Source organism: Salarias fasciatus, chromosome 5 (assembly GCF_902148845.1).
Source record: "Salarias fasciatus chromosome 5, fSalaFa1.1, whole genome shotgun sequence".
Taxonomy (NCBI): Eukaryota; Metazoa; Chordata; class Actinopteri; order Blenniiformes; family Blenniidae; genus Salarias; species Salarias fasciatus.
In genome coordinates this window covers 16239034-16264802 of record NC_043749.1, presented here as the reverse complement: position 1 = coordinate 16264802, position 25769 = coordinate 16239034, and the positions used below count along the sequence as shown (strand labels likewise).

At 41.1% G+C, this 25769-nt stretch overlaps 1 protein-coding gene and 1 long non-coding RNA gene across 2 annotated transcripts in view; one reads left to right on the top strand and one right to left on the bottom strand.

The window, feature by feature from the left end:
- Window positions 1-7744, bottom strand: part of LOC115388129 (uncharacterized) — a 10479-nt gene extending 2735 nt beyond the window's left edge. The window contains exons 1-2 of the long non-coding RNA XR_003931452.1: window positions 7733-7744; window positions 3967-3969 (exon numbers count right to left, since the gene is read on the bottom strand). This is a non-coding gene — a long non-coding RNA (uncharacterized LOC115388129). The remainder of the gene's footprint in view (window positions 1-3966; window positions 3970-7732) is intronic.
- Window positions 1953-25769, top strand: myg1 (myg1 exonuclease). The gene is made up of 7 exons (XM_030091069.1): window positions 1953-2286; window positions 4333-4445; window positions 8603-8762; window positions 9687-9836; window positions 12071-12193; window positions 14344-14525; window positions 25274-25769. The coding sequence occupies exons 1-7, from the start codon at window positions 2002-2004 to the stop codon at window positions 25461-25463; spliced, it is 1203 nt and encodes a 400-aa protein (XP_029946929.1). The 5' UTR covers window positions 1953-2001; the 3' UTR covers window positions 25464-25769.

The following is a 25769-nucleotide window of genomic DNA, read 5'->3' as shown; positions in this document are numbered from 1 at the left end:
AGCTCGTCAATAAACCGTGAGAGAAAAATATCGCGAGAAAGAGAGTTGGAACGAGAGCTGAGCGTCAACGCCCCCCCCCAACACGCACAAAAAAAAAAAAAAAAAAAAAAAATCTCAGCTGTCTGCTCAGCCAGGCTTCATTTGACAAAAAAAATATTCATTTGAACGTTTGAACTTCATATTTGTAGAATATTTCGATGTTATTTATAATATTATATTAATACTTTTATTACTACCACCACAACAAATAATTGCATTATTCGAAAGAGGAGAGATTCAAAACATACTTGTAATCTAATATAAAAATAGCAAATTGTACAAAATAAGAATAAAGGATGAGGATTAGAGGAGGAAACTAGAACAATTTATACTGTGGAGTCATCTGGAGCTCAGAGCAGTTGCATGGTGATGTCAGCCATTCTGAAAAGATGAAACCCCTCTGTCACCCAGAGGGGTTTGTGTCTATCAGTCTCAGACAGTCGTCTTCAGACTAGACTAGCGTTCAAAAACAGATTCTTATTTTGTTGTTGTTTGAAATGTTTTCCAACCAGGCAACCATGTTTTTTGGAAGACAATGTTGTGTTAGCGCGCCTGTAGCAGTGGGTTTAATGTTGGCTCCCCCTGCTTTTTATGTGGGTTATAGGATCATGAAAGCTTCTAAAGAGAGAAAGTCTGAGGCTGATTAGCTTGAACATGAAAGGCAATTATCTGAAGAGGTTATGAAAGTTGTGGCAGCTGAACAAGCAGATGATGTCTTGAGCCACAATTATCAGCAAATGAAAGAGGATCCTGATGAACAAGGGTATAGTAATGAAATGCAGAAAATTAGTGACGAGAAAGTCTGTTCATCCAGGAAAGATGTAGAGCAGGTTGTTACCACATTGATACACGAAGATGATTGTGCCACTGAGGGATCTGATCGTCCTATTCAAAGTTTTTTTTTTTTGTAGGGTGTGGTCATGCAGCAGACCTGTCTGTAGTTTTATTGGAAGGATTTTGGGAGCAGCAGTACAATTTTTCTTTGAATATTGCATATAGGGATAGAGAGGACGATGTATTTTTGGGGTATTTGCGTATTACTTGAACTTGAAATAGGACCAGGAACTTGGAATTTGGAACAAGTTGCATTTTTCTTCTGAAGGGCTTCAGCAAGGACTATATTTGAGCTCAATGAAGGGGTGGTTTTGGACCCTGGGGGATCTATGGAGTGGCAGCAGCTCTCTCTCTCTCTCTACTTGTGCATAGATGCTGTAAGCAGTGCTGAACTGGTGAGCGCTGCCTGCACTCCACCTTTAAGGGCTTCCAGGATTGCATTTTGTGGTCTATGCACCAGTGGAGCCAATGGAGCTGCTGGTGTTCTTTCTTTGGGGACTCCCCAGGGTCTAAAACCATCCCTGTTACAAGCAGGGGCCTGAATGTGTTCTCCTCGTCTGTCTGTGGGTTTCTCCGGGTGCTCTGGTTTCTTCCAAAAAATATTCAGTATGACTCCCTGAGTAAGGATTAGTTTTGTTTTAGGAACTTTATTGTAAAAAAAAAAAAAAAAAAAAAAGCAACTTAGACAAATTTGACAGGAGGCGATCACTCAGAATTTCAAGAAATAGAAAGAAAAGTGGCTAATAATAATAATCACACTTAATACTACTACTGTTACTAATAATAATATTCATAATAATAATAATAATGATACTAATAGTAAATGTAACTTTGTATTTGATGGTCAACCAAAATCACAAATATCGATCAAAAATCGATCTAAAACTAATCTATCCTTAATTTCACTATTGCACTGGAATTTTGCACCACTTTTAAATCAAAGTACGAGGCATGACAGCCAAAATAGAACTTAGAATAGTGGATACAAATATTTTGCGAAAACAAATCGCAGCCTACAGGTTGGTTTCCCGGGCTCATTAGGCAGTGACACCACTTCCGGTCCCACTTTTAAACCGGTCCCTCCGCCACCACACTGGCACGTTTCTGTTTTTGGAGCATTCAGTTTGAATGTGGTTTCGTGCGTTTTTGAGTGCTTCCAAATCCACAAAAGTCATTTTCGCGATAGCTGGAAGTAAACCTAAAGTTATTTCACAACGGTTCGATTTACGGAGTCGCGACAGTCGCTTCCTTTCTGCACACTGTAGTCGCGCGTTTTCACGATACATGTCCAGTGAGGCAAAGAGGATCTGCTCTGAAAACATGACTGGTAAAAAGATCGGGACCCATAACGGTACATTTCACTGCGATGAAGTTCTAGCCTGTTTCTTCCTCCGGCAGCTGCCTGAGTACAAGGTGAGCTCATATTGCTGCGGATGTGTTGCTTTCTGTAGAGACTGCTGTTCATTTGCAGACACCGTCTTCCCCTTGTAGAAACTCCAAGTGCCGATAAATACCCCTTTCAGTAAGACATATTCCGCTTTACCTTTATTAATTTAATAAGTCCACATTTATTGTAATTTATTCCTACCATTTGTCAAAATGCAGTCTTGCCTAACGCCACGTGAGGGTGCTGTTGGATTGTCCGCCAAGTAACTCACATTATTGGCGACGAAATGTTACCATTGCAGGCTGATTTGTATTGGTCAATTGCGCAGCGCTATCGATGGATCTTTGTGAAAATAACAGAATATCGGTGGATCGCGAAAAGCCCTTTAAATGCATACTCACCAGTGATGATACTTGTTCAGATGATTTACAAAAAGTACTACTAGTATACCACTGTGAAATACTCTTGTTATATGTAATCATGCATGAGAAATCCTACTTAAGTGAAGCATGTTACACTTGTGAAACGGGCTTTTTTACTTGTATTGTGTCCTTAGCCTAATCAAGAGATTGTAGATTTGTTATATTTTTGGTTGTTTTACATTCACTGTTTATTTACCATTTCATGACGATAGCTGTTTTTTTTTTTTTGTCCTAAAGAAAATAAATCTATTTTTCATTAATCTGATGCAATCTGATGAAATCAGTGCAAACCAATAGGGGATAAAACTCTCCTGTGTGTCCCATCTATCAGCTGTCCTTCAAAATGCACGATGATGGACTCATTTTACATAAAGCAGGATAACAGTACAAAGATCAATATTAATCTATCATAGTAAAGAGGGGCATATTTTCTTCACAGGTAAGGCACCACAGAGACATGTATACCTAAAATTTCCACAAGTAACAATCTCATTACATCCATAAAGTTGGATGCTGCCAAGTAAAGAGGATATTATGTAATAACATACCCTATTCAAGGTAGGCACTTTCCAGATGAGGCTCATTCACGAGAGAAGGGTGCTTCCAGTTTGAGAGATCATCCAGACAACAATTAGTTTTATCATGTGAGAAATATATACCGTAATAATATTTTGAAACAGCCTAGATTGACTACTTTCAGCAATTTGAAACTAACACATCCAATTATCTTTGGACCACTGGTTGCTGTAAGGTGAAGACAGGTTACGCAGACACACAAACTGCTGAGTCGGGCGCTGTCCTCAAATTCATCTTTTTGGATTGTGGGAGGATATCAGAAATGAAGGACTTTCCCGCCTTGAGATGAGTGTGCTCACCACGACAGTACTGTGCAGCCCAATTTAGATGTCAGCGAGTGCACATGCACAAAGAAGTCGCATAGATGAAAACACACAATGTGTGAACATATTGCACGTGGTCTAAGTTTTTACTTAAAAACTCTTTCATGATTTTATTTGAGGTCACAATCTGTGAAGCACATTCATGCTGCTTTCCCCTTTTCTGCTCTCTTAGTATTCTTGGCTCAGATAACACACAATAAAGTAGCTTGTTGTTTTGTGAGCCTCTGATAGTAAATGTAGTTTACTCGTATAACACAGTTTAGTTTTTTCAGTAGTCAACGTGAACTCTATGTATGATCATATTTTCATGTCTACACTCACAAACCATCGATGATGGACGTCTGACCATTGGAAGGAATTTCAGATTCTGTGGCATTCACTGGACGGACTCGGACACACATAATCAGGAGGTGAACCACTAACCTCCAGATGAGTTCTCACCAAACTGAGCCACAACTGCCCCTAATGTTTCTGTTTAGTGATATAAATCTATCATCATTTAAGTTTGATTAGTGTTACCCACAGTTTATAAACAGGTTAGAAGTAAACATAAAACTTAATGATACATAAAGAAAAATTTGATCGGACAACCCAGTTTACATTGACGTTTAATTTAGTAATGAATTTCTTTATACTAAAGGTTAAGCAAAAGCTTCATTCTCATATTATTTACAGACTTTGATTATTGAATACATTGAATGCTTTTGTAATTTGGTTTCTTCTGAAGTTATTTTTTTAATTCATGCGACAGGATGCAGAGATCGTTCGAACCCGGGAGCCGGCACAACTGGCAGAATGCGACATTGTCGTGGATGTTGGAGGAGAATTTGACCCAAAGAGGCATCGCTATGACCATCATCAGAGGTATGCGTCAATTTGTTTTTTCTAAAATCATTACAAAACATCTGGCTTTAACCTGGATTTCTCGCAGAGTAATTCCATCACATCCCTGTTGTCTGTGCTGAAAGCTGACTTCAAAACATCATCTAGACCAGTGAGGTTGAAAGGAGAGATATTGTAGTGTATGTGTACTTGGTAGCTAGTTTGTTGGGTAAACTTGTGATCCAGTCGTGGTTATTCAAGAGCAATAACCATTGCTCCATTTATTATTATATTTTTTTTATTTTACCATAGTTATATGTTCTACAGAAAGTACGATTGCATTTTTTTTTTATATATTCTCTTTAAAAACAATTTCTGTGATTCACTGTCCAGTGATGAGAGTCACTCTCCTGCTGGTTTCTCTCCTGAAATCCTTGAAGTGCCCTGATTGCGTGAATCATGAAAAGAGACCAGACTCTGTGTTTTTGTGTTAAATTTCTTGGCAAAGTTTTTCTTCTGAATGATTGCACTCACTCCAAGTCTCATCACGTTGAGTAATCAGCCCGTTCCAGGTGTCTTGTCAGCTTAATGTCCTGATGATAATCAGAGATAGCTTTTATGACCACGGTGATAAAGATATGCCAGGGCTCTCTTCCTGGCAGGCGGTTAGTGATAATTAGTGCTCCTTCAATTGAGCGCCCTCCTGCTGCTGGTTCACGAGGCACAGAGGCTGCCATGACACTGTCAGGGGGCCACAGGAGAATGTAGCTGTCACTCACATGCACGGATGGGGGCAAGATGGTTGTGATGGATGTAAGTGGGCGCTGGAGGAAGTTGGAGAACGAGCGTACAGGAACAATTAGTCCTCATTGCAAGATTGCTATTTTAAAAATAGTGACAGTGTACAGATGAAGTTGACGGCAAACCACACTATCATGTCTTCTTTCAACATTTTACTATCGGGGGCAGCAAATCATCTTCAGATACTCCCTCTCTCATCACAAATACCTTTATGCATATTCTTAATCATCCAAGGAGGAGATATCTCAGTGCAAACTGGACTTAGTCGTATGTTTTGAAAATGTGACATGACAAAGTCTAGTTGATCTGATTTAATTCACTCTGATAAACCTTTTTTTTCCCCCGTGTTCTCTCTCCTCACACCAGTCCCCTGCATGTGTTGCTTCACTTCATCTTCTCCTCCATACCGAGCTAATATCTCTCTCTCAATTTCCCTCCACTCTGTCCAACATCACCCATCCTGCCAATGTATTAATTGTTAATATTGTCTGTTCTGATCACTCCCATTGGAAACCCCAGCAGCTCTGTCCCATGTTTTCATCAGAGCCGTGAGCCGGTTTCATTACTTTCCTGTAGAGTGTCAACCTGTCCAAAACCTCTTTATTGCAAATCACTCCAGAGTGAGAACTTGAACTTATTACAATGGACTAGTTTTGCATTTGAAGTAGTAGTAGAAAGTAATAAGGGTAAAGTTGGCAAAGTAGTATTTACCAAAATGTTGACTTGATTTGAGCCACAATTATTATTCAGTTGAAAACCATTATAGCAAAAGAATATGTCTTCACTGCAATGATGACTTGATATTAGCAAAAAGACAATTGAACCATGTTAATCAAGATTTCTGATGGTAAATTAAAAAAAGTTGATTTTGTATCTATGCTTTATTCACTGTGATGCACTATATTCTAGGAATGTCTTGTTTATTTTTCAGGGAAGTTGTTTATCCAGCAGTGACTCTGGAACTACGCCGCGTCTAAAGCCTTCCATCTGAACTTATCAGGGTGTTATACTAGATGACGGTTGGAGCGGAAGAAAATAACCTGCTGTCAGCTGATTTGTAATAAAATACTTGGTCAGGTCAGTTGTCACATTTCGGTTTGTGACAACATCCCAAAAGAAATGGGGTCCAAAATAGTGTTTTGGAGGATTTCAATGTATTTTGCATCAGAGAGGTTTTTTTTAAGGCATGAAATTTGAAAAAGAATTTCAGCTTGTTCAAGTTTTGTAGCAAGACATAATGTAGTGTTTTTCAGAATATATTTGTCCAGCTAGGATGAAACATGAAAACAAAGATAACAGGTTTATTTATACGTATGTATGTGTGTGTATATATATATATATATATATATATATATATATATATATATATATATATATATATGTGTATATATATATATATATAATATATATATATATTATATATATATATATATATGTGTGTGTGTGTATATATATATATGTATATGTATGTGTATATGTATAAAATTTTACTCGTACATTTTGCGAGCTCCATTTAAAAGTAGCTTTCAGATGAACAATTTCAGTTATTATAAAAGCTCAACTGAGCTTGTGATAAACAAATTTTGCTGGTCGATGTATTGTTCCACAGATTATCCCAGACAAACGATATTCAAAATGCCGGCTCGTCTACTACATTAAAGCTTTTTTTTTTGTGATGTAGCGAACTACAGTTTGAAGCTGAAATATTCCCACATTGGGTTGATATCTGGCTGATATCTTGTGAAATGTATGCACTGAGTTGGGGGATTCTTGCATTACTCTGAAACATTTGTGAGGCATAATTCTGTAAACAGCAAACCAGCTTGAATAAAACCGTTTCTGCTAATGGTATAGAGGGATGAACAACAGTGAGTGGTGCAGCTGGTGCCGTATGGAAGTCGTAGAGAATTATGTTTATTGTAGTGAAACAAAATGTAATGAATGAGAAAATATTTCCAACTCTTGTGCTTTTGAATCTGTGCTCGATGCATGGAGACGTAACCTTCTTTGATTTGACACAGTTTGATGACTTCTCTTTGCTAAATGCCTTTTTTTTTTTTTTTTTTTTTTTTTTGGGTCACCATTTCCATTTTCTGTCTTACTTTTATTTTCTCCTCGTTCATTTGCTCCCATCTCCTGATTATCAGCATAGAAATGCCTCAGCTTGGCCAATTAGTTCTCTAATAGCTTTGATTACCCCCCACTTCACTGGCTTGTCACTCATTCATTTGACGGTCGGTTTTCCGCTGTGCTGCAGCCCAAGCATCCTAATTAAGCCTGAGTTAAGTGACCAGCAGCGGCCTGGCGCTGGAGCCCACCCATCTCAGCACGTGTCTGAGCAGAGACCTCCAGCGGCTGCTGCTGCTGCGTCTGGCTCACGCTCACAGACCGGGAATATTTCTGAATGCATTAGAGTTGATATCTGCAGCGCAGCCAGCGCGCACAATGGTGGCGAAGGTACAGTGTTTCACTGAAGGAGAGGAGAAGAGCTGTTTCTGTTAAGTCACTCAGGTCTTGACTTTTAAGACTGAATACTGGTTTTCAACAGTCGGTTGAAGAATGTGAAGCTGTGTTCAAGTTTTCACTTTAATATCTTCAAATTGTTTGATTTGTTGGAATATATATATATATATATATATATATATATATATATATATATATATATATATATATATATATATATATAAAGTCCAACTTGTGGTTTGTGTGCATCCTATGAAAAATCTGAATTTTTTTTTTTCCAGGAAAGGTTAAATGGTTAACTACTAGCATGCACTGTGTCGAAATTGACAAGATAATTATGTCATTAGGCTTGAAAAAAATGAGGCGTTTTTTTTTTTCCTCCTAATGAATACATCATCCTGATCTATAATCACACTGAAACAACTTCATGAACATACTTGTCTCTCGAAAGACAGATAGTATAGCCCATTTAAAAACGAAACGGCTTGCAGCTCGAATAATTAATGATGCTTTCTGCTGCTTTTCTTGTGATGTATGATCATGAGCTTTATCTCTGCACTTTACACTGCTGTTAAGTAAACATGTAATTTAGTTGTTTTCTGACTTCTCATATAATACTCATTTGGAATAAATGGAAAAATGTTGAAGCATTTGAAGTCGAGAATTGACAGCGTTTATCTTTGTTGCTGCTTTGTTTCTTACACAACACTTTGTGGTTTTGACTGTTCCTAGATGAATAAACTTCAATATATCGAGGCTTAATCTCATGCTGTTCTGATAAACCACTTGTGTTCTGCAGTAGTTTCAAAGCACCCCACAAAAGCCTCTTTTTCCACAAATCTTTCCCTTCTTGTTCTGAATATTGAAAGTTGAGAGGCATGGTTTATCTGTGAGTCTGTTGCAGGCAGCTAACAGCATGTCTCCCATCTGTTTAGGACTTTCTCTGAGACTTTCAACAGCCTCCATCCAGAGAAGCCGTGGGTGACCAAGCTGAGCTCCGCCGGACTGATCTACGTCCACTTTGGCCGTCGGCTCCTCGCCCAGCTGACCCAGCTCAAGGAGGACGACAGGCAGCTGGAGATGCTGTATGACAAGGTGAGAGCGGAGTGATGACGCATGTATAGACGGCTGCTACTGATTAGATTATATTTAAAAAAAAAAAACCAAGCACTTCTTTGGAAGCAGATGTTTTCCATTTACACACTGTCATGAAAAAAAAAAGTCTCAGCTGGCGAATTGAACAAAAATGCTTCCAGTTTCAGACTGAGGGCAAAAAAAAGTCTAAGTAGACACGCTTACTTACGAGGTTTCAATACACGGACATTCATCACTGTCCGGAAGGAACGCCAAACTCTTATTGTTTGACAATTTGCCCTCAGCAGACAGTTGGGAGCCGGAGTCTAACTCTCTGTAATTCAATGCATTTTCAACGGCTCGGCCGATACGAGTCCACACTGCAGTGTGATGGCCTGACGTATTAAGCCTGCTAAATCCGAGGTCACATTAATATTAGCACTATTAACTCATGTTACGTTCGGCCTTTAGATGTGTCAAGTTTGCTTAAAGCCCCGGCTAATCCCTTTTACCCATGGCTGGGGCTTTATTTATTTTAGGGTGTTTCTTGTCTTGTCCTCAGCCAATTCAGGCAAAATGAAACTTCTATTTTTGCCCCGCAGCTTAGTTCCACTTGTAATGTGGCAACTGTTAGACGATTGACCTTTCAAATCACAACGGAGTTGATTCATTAACACTAAATATATCTGTGCTTCTCTGCACGCCTTTTTTACTTCTTGGATTTTGGAGTTTGATTGAACTTTAAAGCAGCAGTTTAGCATCTCGCCACTGTTTTATAGCTTTCTGTAACTTCCTACACACCGTCATCAAATCGATTTGTATCGCAATATTGCAAACACGGTGCATTCATTAATTAAAATTCAGCTAGCAAACATCAAACGGTTGATCCTCGTGTCTGTACAGGTTCTTAACTTCTGCCGTCACGTTTCTTTCGCTTGCTCGCAGCTGTATGAGCACTTTGTGGAGGAGGTGGATGCTGTCGACAACGGCATCTCACAGTATGACGGGGAGGCCCGCTACGCCGTGTCTACCACGCTGAGCGCACGTGTCGGCCACCTGAATCCTCGCTGGAACAGCAGCAGTCAAGACACTGAGGTGAGTGCATGTGAACGGAAACCCAACAGAATACAGTGGATTTTAGATTGAAATTTCTCTGGCATACACATTTATTGGAATGTTTACTAATGTTTTAAATAGTGGCATGTTGTTCTTGTCTGCGCTCTCATGAGATTATATCCTAAATAAATTATAGATAATTCATCAGTACGTGACTCCACAGCTTCCACTGGATCCATATAAGCTGAAAGACTCTAGACAGAGGCAGTTTTTCAGTTTGTATTCATTGCTTATCTGTGTATTCAGGTTTAATGTCCCCCAGTAAACAGTACTCGGTTCTTCCCTTGTTCATGTTAAACTGCTTAAAGATCTGAGCTGATGTTAGTTCACATTTCTTGTAAAACCAGCTGAAACAGCTTTAGAATGAGGTAGCTACTATTACTTACTGCATAGAATAACAGACATTTTCTTATTACAGAAACTAGAACTAGATACATTTTTAACTTAAATGATATAATGGTTAATTCTTGATCAGACTAGTTGAATATTAACTTCTGCTTTTACAAGGAGACTGAGTCTACTAACTTCCAATGTTGTCTTGGACACAAAGTAATCAAAACGACAATAAATTTCCTAAAATTGACACAACCCAATGTAAAAACATGAATTCTTATCAAATTTTGATCAAAGTACTTGCTGTTGAGGATTTAAGTAACTTCAGTAATTCCTATTTTTCTTGTGAATTGCACATGTTGTTGTTTTCACATGGTTATTTGTTGCAGCAGTATCGCCCCAGAGTTAAAAAAAAAACTAAGAATCACTTTAGACAAAATTGCCAAAATGTGTTGAGGATTCCGGGTGTGTCGTCGTTCACTCGGCGTCTACGGGTGATTTGAAAAGTGTTCGGAAGCAGCAGGGACTTGGAGATGGTCGACTGTAACTTTCCACTTCTCATTAGTGCCGCACTGGAACGCCTGCAGGGAAACGGCACCTGTTTTGTGCTCACTCCCACGAGACACCTGCAACCGAGCTTTGCGTATATGTTGACTATACCAACAATTTTTTTTTTTCTTCATTATAGCGACTCTCGGAGGGCTCACTTGCCTATTTGTTTGGTTTTTTTTTTTTTTGTGTGTGTGTTTTTTTTTCATTTTCCGGCTCGCATGATTAGAATTTTTATCGTGGCACCTTCTTCCCATTTCCCTGCTGGTCGCCACTTACAGGAGAGAGCCGACGCCGAAAAAGGTTTGAATTGAAAAAATGTTTGGCCTGCAGCTTCATGGCGCACTGACCAGGTGAACATTCGACTGTAGCTGTTTGATAATTGGAAAAACCTGATAGATTCTCTCCCCCCCCCCCCCCCCTCCCCCCCCCCCTCCTGTGAATCTCAGGACCACTGCAGCCCCTTCAATCAAACAGCCACTGATTAGACTTCCGCATGACATACTGTGCTTGTGTCAGTTCCTCCGCCGAGCCGCTCTCCTCATGCTCTCATGGGTTTCTACTCATGAGACTGATGAGAGGAAGCACTTTGTGCAGGCGGTAGCAGGGGGGGTGACGGAGGACGACGGCGAAAACCTGCTTGAACAAGACTTTTGACGCCATCTTTGTATTTTTTTGAATATTTTTTCAAAGCTTTGATTAGAATTCAGTTGATGTAGGTGGAATAAAGGTTCAAAAGGTTTTTTTTTATTTACTTTATTTTAGAATTATCGATTTCTTTATTGTTTTTTTCTTTTATTTACTGTGCATGTTTGCAGAATATTCATCCATCTTCTCTCCCACTTAGTCCATGACAGGGTAAGAGCAGAATATCTTTTGCCAGAAATCGGCAATAATGTTAAAGAGACATTTTACCAAAAGTCAGAAAACCCAGTGTGTGAGAAAGTTAACAAAACACAACAACAAAAATCAGTGCACCCATCAGTTCCTCCAGCAGGCACTCCCATCATTCATGCTAGATTGTCATCACTGTGGATATCTGGATCTGGTTTTAGCTCCCAGGATGAAGATGGAATCATAGTCCTATTTATTTTTTGGTAAATAAACTGCTTTCGCAGTCTAACCGTTATATATACCACATCCTCCATGTTTTTAAACATAGATGTCCGAAAGGACCATTTTCTAATGTTCTGAGGTCATTCAGTGCGCCACTGACTGAAGCTGCATCAACAATGCATTAAAAAGGAAAACGTGGGTGTGGGAGACTTGCCACCTGGAGCCTTTTCCAGTGAACATACATACATGTATTTGTTTTTGCATTTTCTGACCAGGAGGCTTTCAAGAAGGCTCTGACGTTGGTCGGAGCGGAGTTCCTGGACCGTCTGGATTTCTACAAGTCTTCATGGCTGCCGGCTCGAGCGCTTGTGGAGGAAGCCGTGAAACAGAGACATCAGGTAAAAGACTGTGTTCCGACTTCCATCAGCATCTTTTTGTTATACGAGTATCTTAATACTACAGAGTAATGTTATAATGATCAGACCGAAGCACATGTTGAGCATACAGGGGTTTCTCTCCAACGTGCCGAGTGTTGGAAGATAACGGCTTGTTGCTCTTCATTATTTTGGCAAACAAGTTGTTCTGAAGCCCAGATGACCAGGCTCTTTAGTTTTTGGCAGCTGTTGGTAAATACTGTGGGGAGTGAATACGAACAGTGTTTCTGGATTCAAGTTTTTGCTGTAAAAGCTTTTCATTTTTCCCTCTTTTAGCTCAACATTTTATGTTGGTGCAAATTTAGCTGTCAATGTCAAGAGCCTCTCCTGTGTGTGTGCGTGCGCTTACATGTGTGTTTTTCAAATCTTCATAGACCAGAACTCTGCAGCCTTTACAACCAGACCATATTTTGGCTTCCTCTCAGGAATTTGTATGTAATATTTTGGCTTTGTAGCCAAAATGTAGTTCATAAAATTAAAAAAAACTACAATTTAAAATATCTTTTATGTATGTCTATGTCTGTCTTTAGATGTTGCAGACACACAAAATACATAACTCTCTTTGGGGCAGCTGTGATGGAGCAAATTGTTTTTCAGTCTCAGGGTCACAGGTTTGATCCCTGATCACACGCTGACCGATGGAGGTGTGAATGTGACTAACACCATACACACTTTTGTGTGGGCAAAGCAGTGAAAAAGCAGCATGTAAGTGAAAGTGATTTACTATTTCTAAAGATCTAAAAATAATACTTGTGCCTTTACCACTTAATAATAAAACCAGGGTTCAGTCCAACCAAAGTGTGCTTTAACGGTGGCATAGAAGGATCCAGCGGTGAAGTGGTGAGCATTTAGTGTTTATGGCGATAATGTGTGTGATTTGGGCTTGGCGATGTTTCTGGTCACAGTGTGTTCTCAGGGTATTCCTGTCTTTACCACGTCTGGCTTGTTGGTCTTCATTTTCATACATGAGTAGTTCTCTAATGCGGGATGCAGGGCCAGTCATCTCCAGCTGACGCTAATCTGGTGGAAACAAAAGAGATGGTCATCGATTTTAGGGAAAACTGCTCAGTCTTTTCTCCTGTAATCATACATGGTTGAACTGTTGACGTTCTCAGCTACAAAGACTTCTGTTTCAGACGACAAACTGACTTTCAATCCTCATGTTGAAGCAGTCTGTAGAAACCTCAAACTTTCGTACTTTAATCTGAGAGGCCGTGTTTCAATGTTACAGTTGGCCTTCTGTGAAATTATTTTACTTACTTTTTCTTTCCTTTACTGGTTTGGGTCATTGCCCGGTGAGATCCCCGAGTAAAACCAGGTCTGTGTGGCTGATTCGAGCCATCCATCCTGCAGCGAGTTCTTCCTGCTTTCTTCCGTCTGGAGAATTGCAGAACAAACAGACCTAGAAGCTCATTTGTTCTTGCTATTGTTAGATTTTTGAAGGAATGTCATATAAGCTTTTTTTTTTACTGTCTGTATTATTTTCTTTATGTGGCCTTCTGCTACAGAGAATATTAGCCTTGTGGGACCATAAAGCACTCCGGAACTTGAACATACCTTTGAGGTTTGTTAGTGACTGTGAAATTGCCCGTTGATGTGAATATATGGACTGCTGACCTGTCCGGGGTGTAACTTCCCTTCACACTCCATCAGCAGCCAACATTTCTTCATCAAAGTTCCCCTACATTTATTATTCAGTGCAACAAAAATTCATATAAAGACACGGTTATTAGCCACAACAAATAAACCGATGATTCCGGAGCTATTGCCTGGACAAATATTACTCAGTGAAATATTTTTTTTGATGATTCTTGTTGTTTATTTTATTTAATCAATAAACACTCATTTAAAGCACTTGAAAATTGGAGAAAAAATGAACCATTCTCTGGAGATTTGTTTTTACCTCTCTCTCCTTTATCTTTTTCTTTCTTTCTTGTAACAAGATGAGAACCAGCCTGCTGTTGGCCTCCTGCTTTCATGGGAATACTAAATCATTGGGTGAAAATGGGCTTTTGGCCTCCCTGCCGCCACAGCTGAGGGTTTCCACTCTGCGTGTCCGTCCTCTGCCTGCTCATTAGTGACTCACGATCGGCCCGTTCCCCTCCTGTTTCCAGATCGATCCCAGCGGGGAGGTGGTGCTGCTCTCTCAGGGCGGGTGTCCGTGGAAGGAGCACTTGTTCGCTCTGGAGAAGGAGTTCCAGGTGGAGACGCCCATCAAGTTTGTCCTGTACGCAGACCAGAACGGACAGTGGAGGGTTCAGTGTGTCCCTGCTGGGCTCCACACCTTCCAGAACAGGTATTTGTTCTTCATCGTCTTTGTTTGTTTTCCCGAGATGCAGTTCGTGGGCTGCAACCGCAGACGGACCGCCCTGCGTTTGTAATTTTGGCACAAATCAGGCATGCGGCACATGTCTGTTGTGTCACCGAGTCACACACACACAAAAGATTCACAGCCAGGATTTTTTTTTTTTTTTTTTTTAACGTTGGCAGAAAACTCAGTGACAGGCACGGCTACACGTGTTGAATCGAGGCGAGCTCAAGTGACAGAGACAAACCGTGGCGTATGATTTAACTCTCATGCTTATTGGACCGTTTGACAAGTACTCAGGGAGGGCTGACGCGTTATCCAGCAAGAGAGTCGGTCGCTCCTGCAAGGATAGAAACATTTGCTTGTCGGACGAGGACGATACTTCCTGTTAAAGCAGAAGTTTTGTTCTCACTTTGTTCTCCAAGGAGCCGAAAGATGTAAACACAGTCAACACCTGAACAAAGCCACCTGAGCCTTTTTTCCCCCCACATACACCACCTCCTCTCACTCAGGTGTTTCTTTTCTCTCTCTCTCTCTTTTTTTTTTTTTTTTTTGCCTTCCTTTTGTTAATCGAGCCTCTGACTTAAAACACGACAGACATACCGTATACAGGCCACGTCGACAATTTGGCAGTTGCTTTTATTTACAGCCGCTTGCATGCGTACTCCAGGATTTAGATGAATATTAATGAAATTCGCGCTCGACTGAACAACAGTCCCTTTGATTAAAAAAGCGTAGCACCGCGGTGCGTCTTCACATCTTCTTGTCATATGAATATATTTAGGGCACTCTAAAAATTAAGCGACGTCACGGAGTGTACCGTTCGGCCTGTAAATAACGGAGGTGAATACATTACCGGCCTGATGTGCAAATGGCCTTCAGATTGACCAAGACGATATATATTTTTGTGTATTTCCAAAGAAGATAGAAGCCATTTGTGACTGCGCCCACCTTGAATCTGTCTCGCTGGAAGGCAAAAGCAAAATAGCAAGGTCACTGTAGCTGGTGCCACAGATCCAATTTCATCGCGACCAATTCAGCTCAGACAGTCCATTCTAGTGTGGCTGAACACTCATTTCATGCAAAGTGCTCCTACTGACACTGTCAGGCTGATGTTTTTTCTCTGTGATAGTATTTACACATTCATCTCTTTGTTTGTTTTGTCCCCATTGAGTTTTATTGATTTTTGTGGAAAAACATTAAATTAATCTCAGGCAGTTATTAAAATTGAATGCATTGAATTTATTTCAGCAGCTTTTTTGTCATCATTTTTTTTATTTGTTCAAATTATTTCTGAAAGTGCACTAGTCTTGATTTTACCATTAAAGGGATGCGGGGGGGGGGGGGGGGGTCATTATGTTTGAAAAGGCTCAGATTAAGGTGATTCTGACAACAACAAAATCATTTACTTCATAGGGAATTCAATGAATTGCTTGGAAAATGCTAATTTACAGGCCAGGGTGCAAACACGGTTTAAAGACCTGCTTGAATTCTCATTTGAGTTCTGTAAAAGACTGTTTAACCACCAGTGCTGTAACATTTAATGCAAAAAATGGCCTTTATCGAGCCTAAAATATTTTAAAATGGTTCCAAATCAGTGTCTCATAAAGGGTTGAATCCCTGTCATTATAATATTTCAGTGTGACATTTTTCCTTTCACAAAACAAAGTTTTTAAAAACTTTCCAGAATCAGTCACATGCCCTTCATTAGTTGACATGCTGATGAAGAACGAATGACATAATGGGGGCTCTTAGGATGAAAATCTTTTCGCAAATGAAGACAATCCTTTTCAAATTAAGCACTTTATGGAAAACTTGGAGCGCCGGTTATGGTGAACATCCTATATTTAGTGTCTTGCAAAATGTAACTTTCAAAACTTTTGATGTTCAATATGTTAAAATAATCTCAGATTGAGGCCATCAGTGGCAGTGACAGCCGCTTCCATTTGGTCAAACATTGAGCGTTTAGGTCTTTTTAAAGCATCAGTACGTCAGCCCGTCATATTTAGTGAGATTTTAATTCTGGGCCAGTGCAAATAATTCTATTTAAATGTATCTGTGGTCATATCAACATGTGCCTATTTTTATGCACAGTGAATCACACTGACTTACGTTTGTGCCATGAATTCATGTGTTGTGCCATTAGTTGACTGGTGTGCCCCCATCCCCGCTTTTGCTGTTTTTGTATTTCTGCATATTTTTCTGAATAATGACTTCCTGAACCCTTCAGACCGAGCACTCAGACGAAAGGTGCCTCATCCACGCTCATTAAACCGTATTAGCATTCGTGTCTTCTCACTCAGTACATGACAGTGATGACGATACAAAGGGCCTCTGTGTGAATTCGTCAGATGATTAACACCCTTGGTCTGTGTTCCCTGCCTCCAGAGGAGCCCTGTTTACTCCAGGAGCCGCTCGCAGCCTGACCCACAATGCTGTTCTAATAATGTCATCAGCATATCCACTGGGGTTAAGCATTTGGGGGTGTTGTTTGGCTGCTGCTCTAAATCTTAGGAATGTGGAGCATGTATAGTGAAAAAAAAAAAAAACATTTCCCAATTCCCAGGCGTATCCCGGATCCCCTGTAATACCTGTAATCTTCCTCGCAGCTTGCTGTGTTGGAGTTACATTTTCATGCCTAACATCTGTATCACCAAGAAAACACATTTTAAGACGGATCTTTTTTCCCTCTTTCTTTCTTTTTTTGTACCTGTTATTGACAAAAAATGACAGAAAATTGTCGAGATTTCAGCAGCATTGTCACCTCCTTGAGTTTCTCCACAGTTCTCCTGGATTTTCTTTTTTTTTTTGTAATCAAGCTGCTTGGTATTGATCTCTGCCTGGTCACAACACAAGCTCTCTTCACTCAGAAGACTGTGGGGATTTATATGAAGAGCTTGAAAAATGTGCAGTTCTGTCAAGCAGTCAGCCCAGATATGTGCTCATACTGGGGACATGTCAGGTTTTGCTTCCCAACCTGCAGGGGTTATTTTTCTAATAGAATGTTTTTTTCTTTTTGTTTTTTATTTTTTTTCAACGCCTTATAAAAGAATTGAATTTATTGTAAGTATTATATCAGCTCTGGCACAAAACCATAAGAGTCACAGTTGCTTGGTTTTATAGAAAGACCTGAAAGTTTTTGTTTTTTTTGTCGAGCTTTCTACAAATCTTATTGTTCATTCATTCATTTTCTGCCGCTGCTCCATTTCGGGGTCGCGGGTGGCTGGAGCCGATCCCAGCTGCTGTGGGCGAAGGCAGGGTACACCCTGGACAGGCCGCCAGTCTGTCGCAGGGCTGACATATATAGAGACAGACAACCATTCACTCACGCATTCATACCTAGGGGCAATTTAGGGTGACCAATTAACCTACCATGCATGTTTTTGGACCGTGGGAGGAAGCCGGAGTACCCGGAGGGAACCCACGCACACACGGGGAGAACATGCAAACTCCACACAGAAAGGCCCCGAGCCCCGGCCGGTATTTGAACCCAGGACCTTCTTGCTGTGAGGCAAGAGCGCTAACCACCACGCCACCGTGCAGCCCCACAAATCTTATTGTTCTCTTCTGATACCAGCAGCTAGTAAAGATGTTTAATGTGGAAATCTAGAAGATTTAGTAGTGTCTTTTTTTTTTTCTTTCTTTAAACAGGGGTCGCGGAAAGGCATTGCAACAAATCCCGTAGACTTGGACAGTTTTTTTTTTCTTGTGTGCTAAATGTCCTTTTCTGACAAAAATTGGATTTGAATCAGATTTAATCTGATGAAAATAAATTAAATTTTAATTCAGCAGAAACAGGACAGGTTCGCATGAGAACGTGTGTGCATTTGAAGTTGAGGAATAGGTGAGTTTTGTTTTTATTAATGTGCGACAGTTAGCAGCCATAGTTTTCAGATATATTTCACTTTTTCTCTGGTCTGCTGATCAAGTAGCTTCAGTCTATAGGGATATGTAAATTATGTGGATACATTCATCTCATTCCCTCCCAGGAGGTCGTATCCTGGTAGGAGGTTTCTCTTTTTGAGCTGTTGCTTGTTTACATGAGAGATTTGAGTATCAGCTCTAGTTATTCTGGTTGTTTTGAGCTGTTTGTGTGTTAATCCAGCCAGAAATTAGCAGTGTGATGCTGTGTTCCTCTATATAATCACAGATGGACTGTGTGTTTCTGTAGTCCATCAGGAACATTTAATGAGCGTGTCATATATTGTACATTTACACACTTTTGTACGTGTGTGTGTTCATGCACCTCATGTAGTTCACATCCACTGCCGTCACATTCTCATCATTACTCTACTTAATTGTGTCCATGATTAAATCTGAATCTGCAATATGTTTTTTCATGCAGTAGTTAAGTGATGAATTGGCCTTTACAGAAAGTATAATTAAACCCCACCTCTCTGTCTGACAGACTCCAGACTTATTAGTTTTTTTTCCCCCTCAGGAGTAAAAATTTTGCTTTCCATCAGTCTTTGGGGAAGAGTAATTATTATTGGGATTTATATTTTATTTTTAACCCACTCTTCTAAATTATTTCAGGGAGACGTGTTCATTCTAAATAACCATTTGTTTAAGGGAACAGCCTTTTTAATGTGTGCTAAGGACAATGTAGTTGTATTTCCAGCTGTGAGATCTGTGACATTTTCTGACTTCTCTCACAGCTGGAGGCATTTTAAGGAGAGGAAGAAGTTATTTCATTAATTTGCAGATCTGATAATAAACCTCAGTTCCTTTTTTGATTTTCAGAAACTTGGCAAAAAAGTCTGAAAATCAGATACTGTGATGTTCAGCGATTCAAAGAGTCTTTCAGCAAAACGGTCGCACTTCGACATACCTTCTGATAGCAAACGGAGCAAATTTGAATAAGGGATGAAAGGTATAGACCTTTACCAAATTGTGGTTTTAATTTTCAGTATCAGATCGTGTCAGAAAGACGCGTGTTGACGCAGACGGCCTGCGTGCGTCACAGATCAGCCCTGCTTTGACGCCCGTGCTGACAGTTTAAAGCAGCCAGCCACGGTGCCTGTGTGTCACTGGGTGAGCAATTCTCAGTAAATTACACAATAAAAGGACCCACTCACTGTCCAATCAACTTCATATTAGATAGATTACGTGTGTGACTTCATCCATTACCGGAGCATCTCTGTGATTTCAGGGCTTTTTTGTTTTGTTGGTGTTAAAATGCTCTTTACAGCTGGTACAGTAAAGTCGTTCTTCTGACAAATGTGTTACTATGTGGCATTAAATAAAAAACACATGGAGACACATGACGGATCATTGTTTAGAAGATAAGACAGATGATGTTTGGAGTTCACAAATGCGGTCACTCGAGCAGATAAAGAGTTGATTGATGTCTCTGAATACCCGTCGGTAGGAGCTGCAGCGTTGTCATGTCGCGGAGCGCAGGTGGGCAGTTAATTATCCTGAGGGGGCCACATGGAAAAACCTCGACTGCTGTGAAGGCCCGGGCAGAAATGGACCTCTGATCATTAGGTCTCAACTGGGAGTAGTGTGCTGCATGTTTTTGATGAGCCAGTGTTGCTGTTTCACATCAGTCTTGAATTTTTCAGTGCATTTTGTCTCCTGAGTGCTTCACCAAGTGGTTTAAAGTTTAATCCGAACAGCGGCCTGCTCTCCCAGATTGAGTTCAAGGAGCTCAGCGACCTTCACCTTTGCGTTCGGTTCCAAGGACCATCTCATGAAAACTTTATGCGTGGTTGTTATAGTTTGTGTGAAATAGAATAAATGTCAGTTATACCTCATGTTATGTCTCTGAGCGGCGAGTCCGCCTGCCCAGCGTGTTCTCTAAATGTCTCCTTACCTCTGACATTGGTGCCCTTGTGGTTTTATTCTGGCTTTGACACATCTAATTATTGATACTCTGCGACTTGCTTGAGAGCAACGGGGGATCTCCCGAGCACATCATGCGCACAGGAAGACGACGGGAAAGCTTTCTGATTCACTCCTGGTCTGACCAGTAGGCGCTCTCTCAGACACCTTCTATTTTCACCTCTTTCCGCGAGCTCTCTTTTCTCCCGGCTCTCCCATTAGTCGTTCGTCTTTCTCCCTCTTTCGACCGCTCTCTTGTGTAGAGTATTTCTGTCTCCGTCCCATAATCACTGTCTTCCATTTCATCACTTTTTCCCCCCCTTATCTGTCTTGCTCTTCTCCCATTAATCCCGCTCCCTCCCTCCCTCCATCCTCCTCACCTCCCCTATCTCGTTGTCTCACCTTTCACACCCCCCCCGCCGCTCTTTCGACTCAGTCCCTCCGTTAGACTTCTCTCCACTCGCCCTCCGAATCTCATCTGGCGGCCGCGCTCGCAAGTAAGAGCGCGCACACCTGTTCATGGTCACGTCGGAGGTTTAATCTAATGCAAGCACACCGGCTTGGTGTGGCGCTACGTAAGAGCAGCGGCTAGGGGAATGGATAAAAAAACACAGCTCCAGATGGCTCTTTCTCTAGGTGGCCTGCTTCCTCCCAGTAGGATTGTGCCCACTCTGTGAAAGGGGTGTTGTTATCGCCTGCGTCCCTGCTACTGCACCTGGGGGGGGGGAAAGGTCTATTTTTATCAGCATCGCATTGCTAAGGAAATGTGTGGTGGGTGAAGCAAAGAGGGAAGTGTCGAGAGTCCTTCTGTCCTGGGAGATGTTCTGTGTAGGATAATATGGCAGACTGACTGCAGCCTGGCCTCCGTTAGACACACAAACCTCCATTTCAGGTTCATGTCACAGTTATCTGCCTGGTACTAATTTATTCGTTTTATTTGCATCTTTATTTGAATAAGTTTGCTCATGAAACGGAAAGAAAACTTATTGAGCCTTGAAGATAAGTTGACATCTGCAAAAGTTATACTGCTAGTTATAATACCATCGCTAATGTACAGATTTGATCTCATTTAAATGTTAAAAGACTCGAAGTTTGCCTCATAATAAACATTGCTAAAAAGGAAAATGCATTTCTGGCATCCATCAGTGTTATCTCAGTCACAGAGCCAATGGCAGCCACCCCGGTTTTTTTTTTTTTTTTTTTAACATTTTTTTGGAGCAGTGCCGCGGCTTCTTGCTCCCCGTCTTCGTTTAGTTTCTGCCGCTCCTCCGTTACAATTCATCCCAGCTTCTCTAAGGTTGAGCAATCCTTTCCTGCCCTGGCAGATGGCAGATAGCTTCCTCTAAAGGTTATCAATTGGATTTCATTCAGCACGCAATTCTTGCCAGTTAAATGCTCATCTTTTCCCTTTTCAATCATCCCTTTGTGCGGCTGCATGTGTGGTTTGGTCTTTGTTTGCTGAAAGACCCAAAGCCTCCGGTCCAAACTCGTTTCCCCCACACATTTAGTTGTGAAATGCCTTGTTAATCCTGAGATTTCGTTATTTCTTTGAGCCATGTAAAGGCTTTTGTACCCCAGGGAGCCTGATGCTGTACTTCACTGTCAGAATATTTTCGTATGTTCCGGATGTTGGTCACAGTTTTGTCCACTGTTTGCTTTTTCTTTCACCACATTTGTGACATTTATTCGATATTTAGTTTATGGTTTCCCCCTGGGTTCAGTCTTGACCTTGAGGATCCTGGTAGCAGCAGGAAGGAGTCCAAGTACGAAAAACTAGCCAAGTCTCACAGCGCAAGTGGCAAAGACTTCCTATTGCACCCCTCTCAAAGGGAACAAATAGGCTCCTCCGTTCACACAGAAGGATCCATCTCCATTTACTTGTAGCATACCAGAAAATTCAGGATTACCAGTAATTCAGAACAGCATTTTTTTTTCTTCATGTGTGTAGATAAAGCATAAAATTCTCCCAGATGAGATGCTGCAGCTCAAGTGGTCAACATTTTTGGCTTGAACAAAGAATGAAGTGATTACTCTGCTCCTGTCATCGAAAAGGAGAACTAACTTGTACATTTTAAACGGAAGAAAAAAAAAAGCTGGCTCGAAGAAGTGATGAAATGGAGGTAATTCCATGTAATTTCCATTTGAAATCACGCATGTCCTTTTATATCCCTCGGCCCTCTTGTAGTATCAGTTGGCCAAATTATCAGTGCGGTCTGTGTTTAAAAGGAGATGTGTGAAGTGTGTAGAATGCGGAGCTCAGAAACGGAGTCCTTTATGTACGGGGTTTTCAAGCAGCAGGACATTTCAGCACCTAAAGCATAAATACACGCAAAGTGCCAACTTTTATTTATAAGCTCCGTAAAATTCTAAGAAAACCTTAATGTGTTGAAAATCGGATGTTTCCATCAAGACTTTTTTTTTTCTTCCTCCTTCCTTATGATTGCTCACTTCCACTCTCAGTGGAGGTCCACTGCCGGTTCGGAGGTCTTTTCCCAAGAGTGGTTAATTAGCTAATTATTAATGCTATTTTTAGAGCGGTCATCTTGAATGTGACAGCTTCCTGGCCTGTCATAACAACAACACTCATCCCCCTCCCACTCCTTCGCTCATTACCAGCCCTGTTGACCTTTTCCTCTGCGCTCGTTTTCCAGCCTTACTGTGGAGCTATCGATTGGCTGCTTCCTTAACAGGGATTATGGTTTGCCACGCTTTTCTCCCCAGGTTGTAGCGGGGCAGACCTAATAGGCATAAGATTGTGCAGACTTGAGATAATGACACAGAGTGATCACATGTTTCGGTAAACGTGTACACGACGGCTGACATTTGTGCGGCGGCTAATCGCCGACTGCTCCATCACGAGCCGTCGCGACGTTCGAAAGGCAAGCAGGCAGAGTGTCGGGGAAATTTAGATCAAAAAACCAAAAAAAAAAATACTCCACATTGCAGCATCGCTTGACAACCGCGTCGCTGTATTTCAGACACGCCCGTCTGTACAGTTCCAATATTCATCAAGAATGTGACGGCGAGAAAGATACGCCCGGGGTCGGCCTGACATTTTCAAAGAAAGTTGAAGCGCTTAGTGAATTTAGTCAGTTTTAAAGTCTATTTCCAAAGCGGTGAAAGGTGAGCAACAAAGTGCTGATTCAGAATTAAACTCGAATGAAACACTACTAAATATAACGGCGCCTTCAGGAGGACTGAAATAATGGCGATAATAACCCCATCAAAGCAAGACTGACACACAGACTGAGGGTAACTGGTAATGTGTTTTAAATGATCTACCAGACGGCAGGCAGACGCGTGTGCCGCTTTCAGTAGGTGGTAAATGAGCTGCTCTACATTTTTATGAATTTCTAGTCTCCGTCGCTGCATCCAGATGCACTTTGTCGGGGTCAGCCCATGAACCCTCGCAGAGCCAATCTCCTCCCCACTTTGCGAGATTGCCTGTTGACTCCGCCGTCGCCGTATGGCTCCCCAGCCATTGTGACGATGTGTGATTTTCCACGTAGCTGGAGAAGAATGAAGCTGATTTTCATTGGTCTATTTCCCGGTGCTGATTCTTGTGGTGCTTTATGCGCGGATAACTGCGGCTTCCATTCGATTCCAGCAATCTTCATTTCTTTATAGTCAAGCACTCCGAAACAAGGAGGATTCCAGTTTTTGTGTGAAGCAGAAATCATTAAAAAATTATTACTTCACATTTCGCAATGCCTTTACATCAAAACTTGTTCTCATTTTAGGCTATTTTGAAAGTAAAGATCACATTTGTAGAGCACCTGCAGATGCGACCTGTATGAGATGATTCTAAAATGATCACTTAGACTGATGATAAAACTGAAAAATGGAGAAAGTTAATGTTGGTTGAACGGATCATGTCTCTGTTAGAATGTTGCAGGTTCGATTCTCATCCTCCAGAGTGTGTGTCAAAGTAGCCTTGAGCTTTTGTGGCTGCTAAAGCAGTGGAAAAGCGCAAAAAAAGTGAAGTCCACTCGCCATTTTAAATTAAGGTTTAAGGCACAATATGACTATGTAATAAACACGAGTGAAGTTGAAATCTGATTAGAACATTTTTCTAAACGACAAGAATGAGTAAGGATTAAGGTACGATCTGAGCTCATTTTAAATAACTGTTTAAATAATAATCAATGAAAGTGATTAAAAAAATCTAAATGCAAAAAAAAAAATGAAATTATGAAAGCTGACTCTGCAGTAACAAAGGTATGGAAACTATTCAGTTGGATTGGAAAAATAAAGACAAAGTATGGGAAAAAATAAAAGCAAATCAATGAGTCTGTATAATTAAACCTTGCATCATATGTAGTTTATAAGTCGTTGCTTCAAACTCTTCAGTTGCTCAAGCGACTTGTTCCAGTGAGACGATGGATCAAATCCGTACAATGACTCATGAAATATTTTAGTCCTGTGCTCAAGAATATCTTAACGGCTCCATAGCAGAACAAAGCCTGGAGAGATTTGTCTGTACTGTTGATCAGTATAACGCACCGTCCACAACTCAAACTCAGTCCATTATCACATAGATAAATCTTCATCTCATTGAAATGACAGTTTTCAGGCTTGTTGTAAATGTGCTTGAGAAGAAACTGAGATCATTTGAATGCATATGAAGTTGATCATTGTCTCCAAATTGTCTGTATGCTTGAATGTGAGTGTGAATGCAGCCCTCTGTAGTGGATTGATGAATTGATAAATACATGTATTCTCCTCTTTTAATGTTATTTTAATAGGATTATTCCTTGTTTTTTGGGGAGCGCCGAAGCGGTTTTAAGAGTGCCGTCTTGCAGTCACGTAAACAATGGTGTGCTTTGCAGAAATCTGTCAGCAGGAAGTGAGCAGCTGACCTCCGAGTGTCCATCTGTAATCCATGTTGGCCCGCTCTGTTCCTGTTCCAGGCTGTCCCTGCTGGAAGAGTGGCGCGGCGTTCGAGATGAGGCGCTGTCGCAGCTCAGCGGGATTAAGGGCTGCGTCTTCGTCCACGCCGGAGGCTTTATTGGCGGGAACAAGACCCAGGAAGGCGCCCTGGAGATGGCCCGGAGGACCCTGCAGGCCGCCGGCCGGTCCCCAGCAAACGGAAGCAGTTGAGGGGTTGGAAAGGGCAAGCAAACAACACGTTTTGTTCTGTGTCGAGGGAGAGAAGCGAGGACTGAGATGTTGGATCGCTATTATGCCGGGTGCTAATGTTCTGTTCTGCCGTGCGAGAGTTGGGGGAGGTATGGAAATGGCAGCCAAGTAAGATCGGATCAGCTCCTAAATACCAATATGCCAACGCAGACTCCCTCCGGGTTTTCCTGTTGACTCACGTTCCTCGTCTCTCTACCTGCTCTTATAAATGTCTGTTTGGATTTCCATTTGCAATAAAAGACTCATTTGGATCACATCCTGATCTTT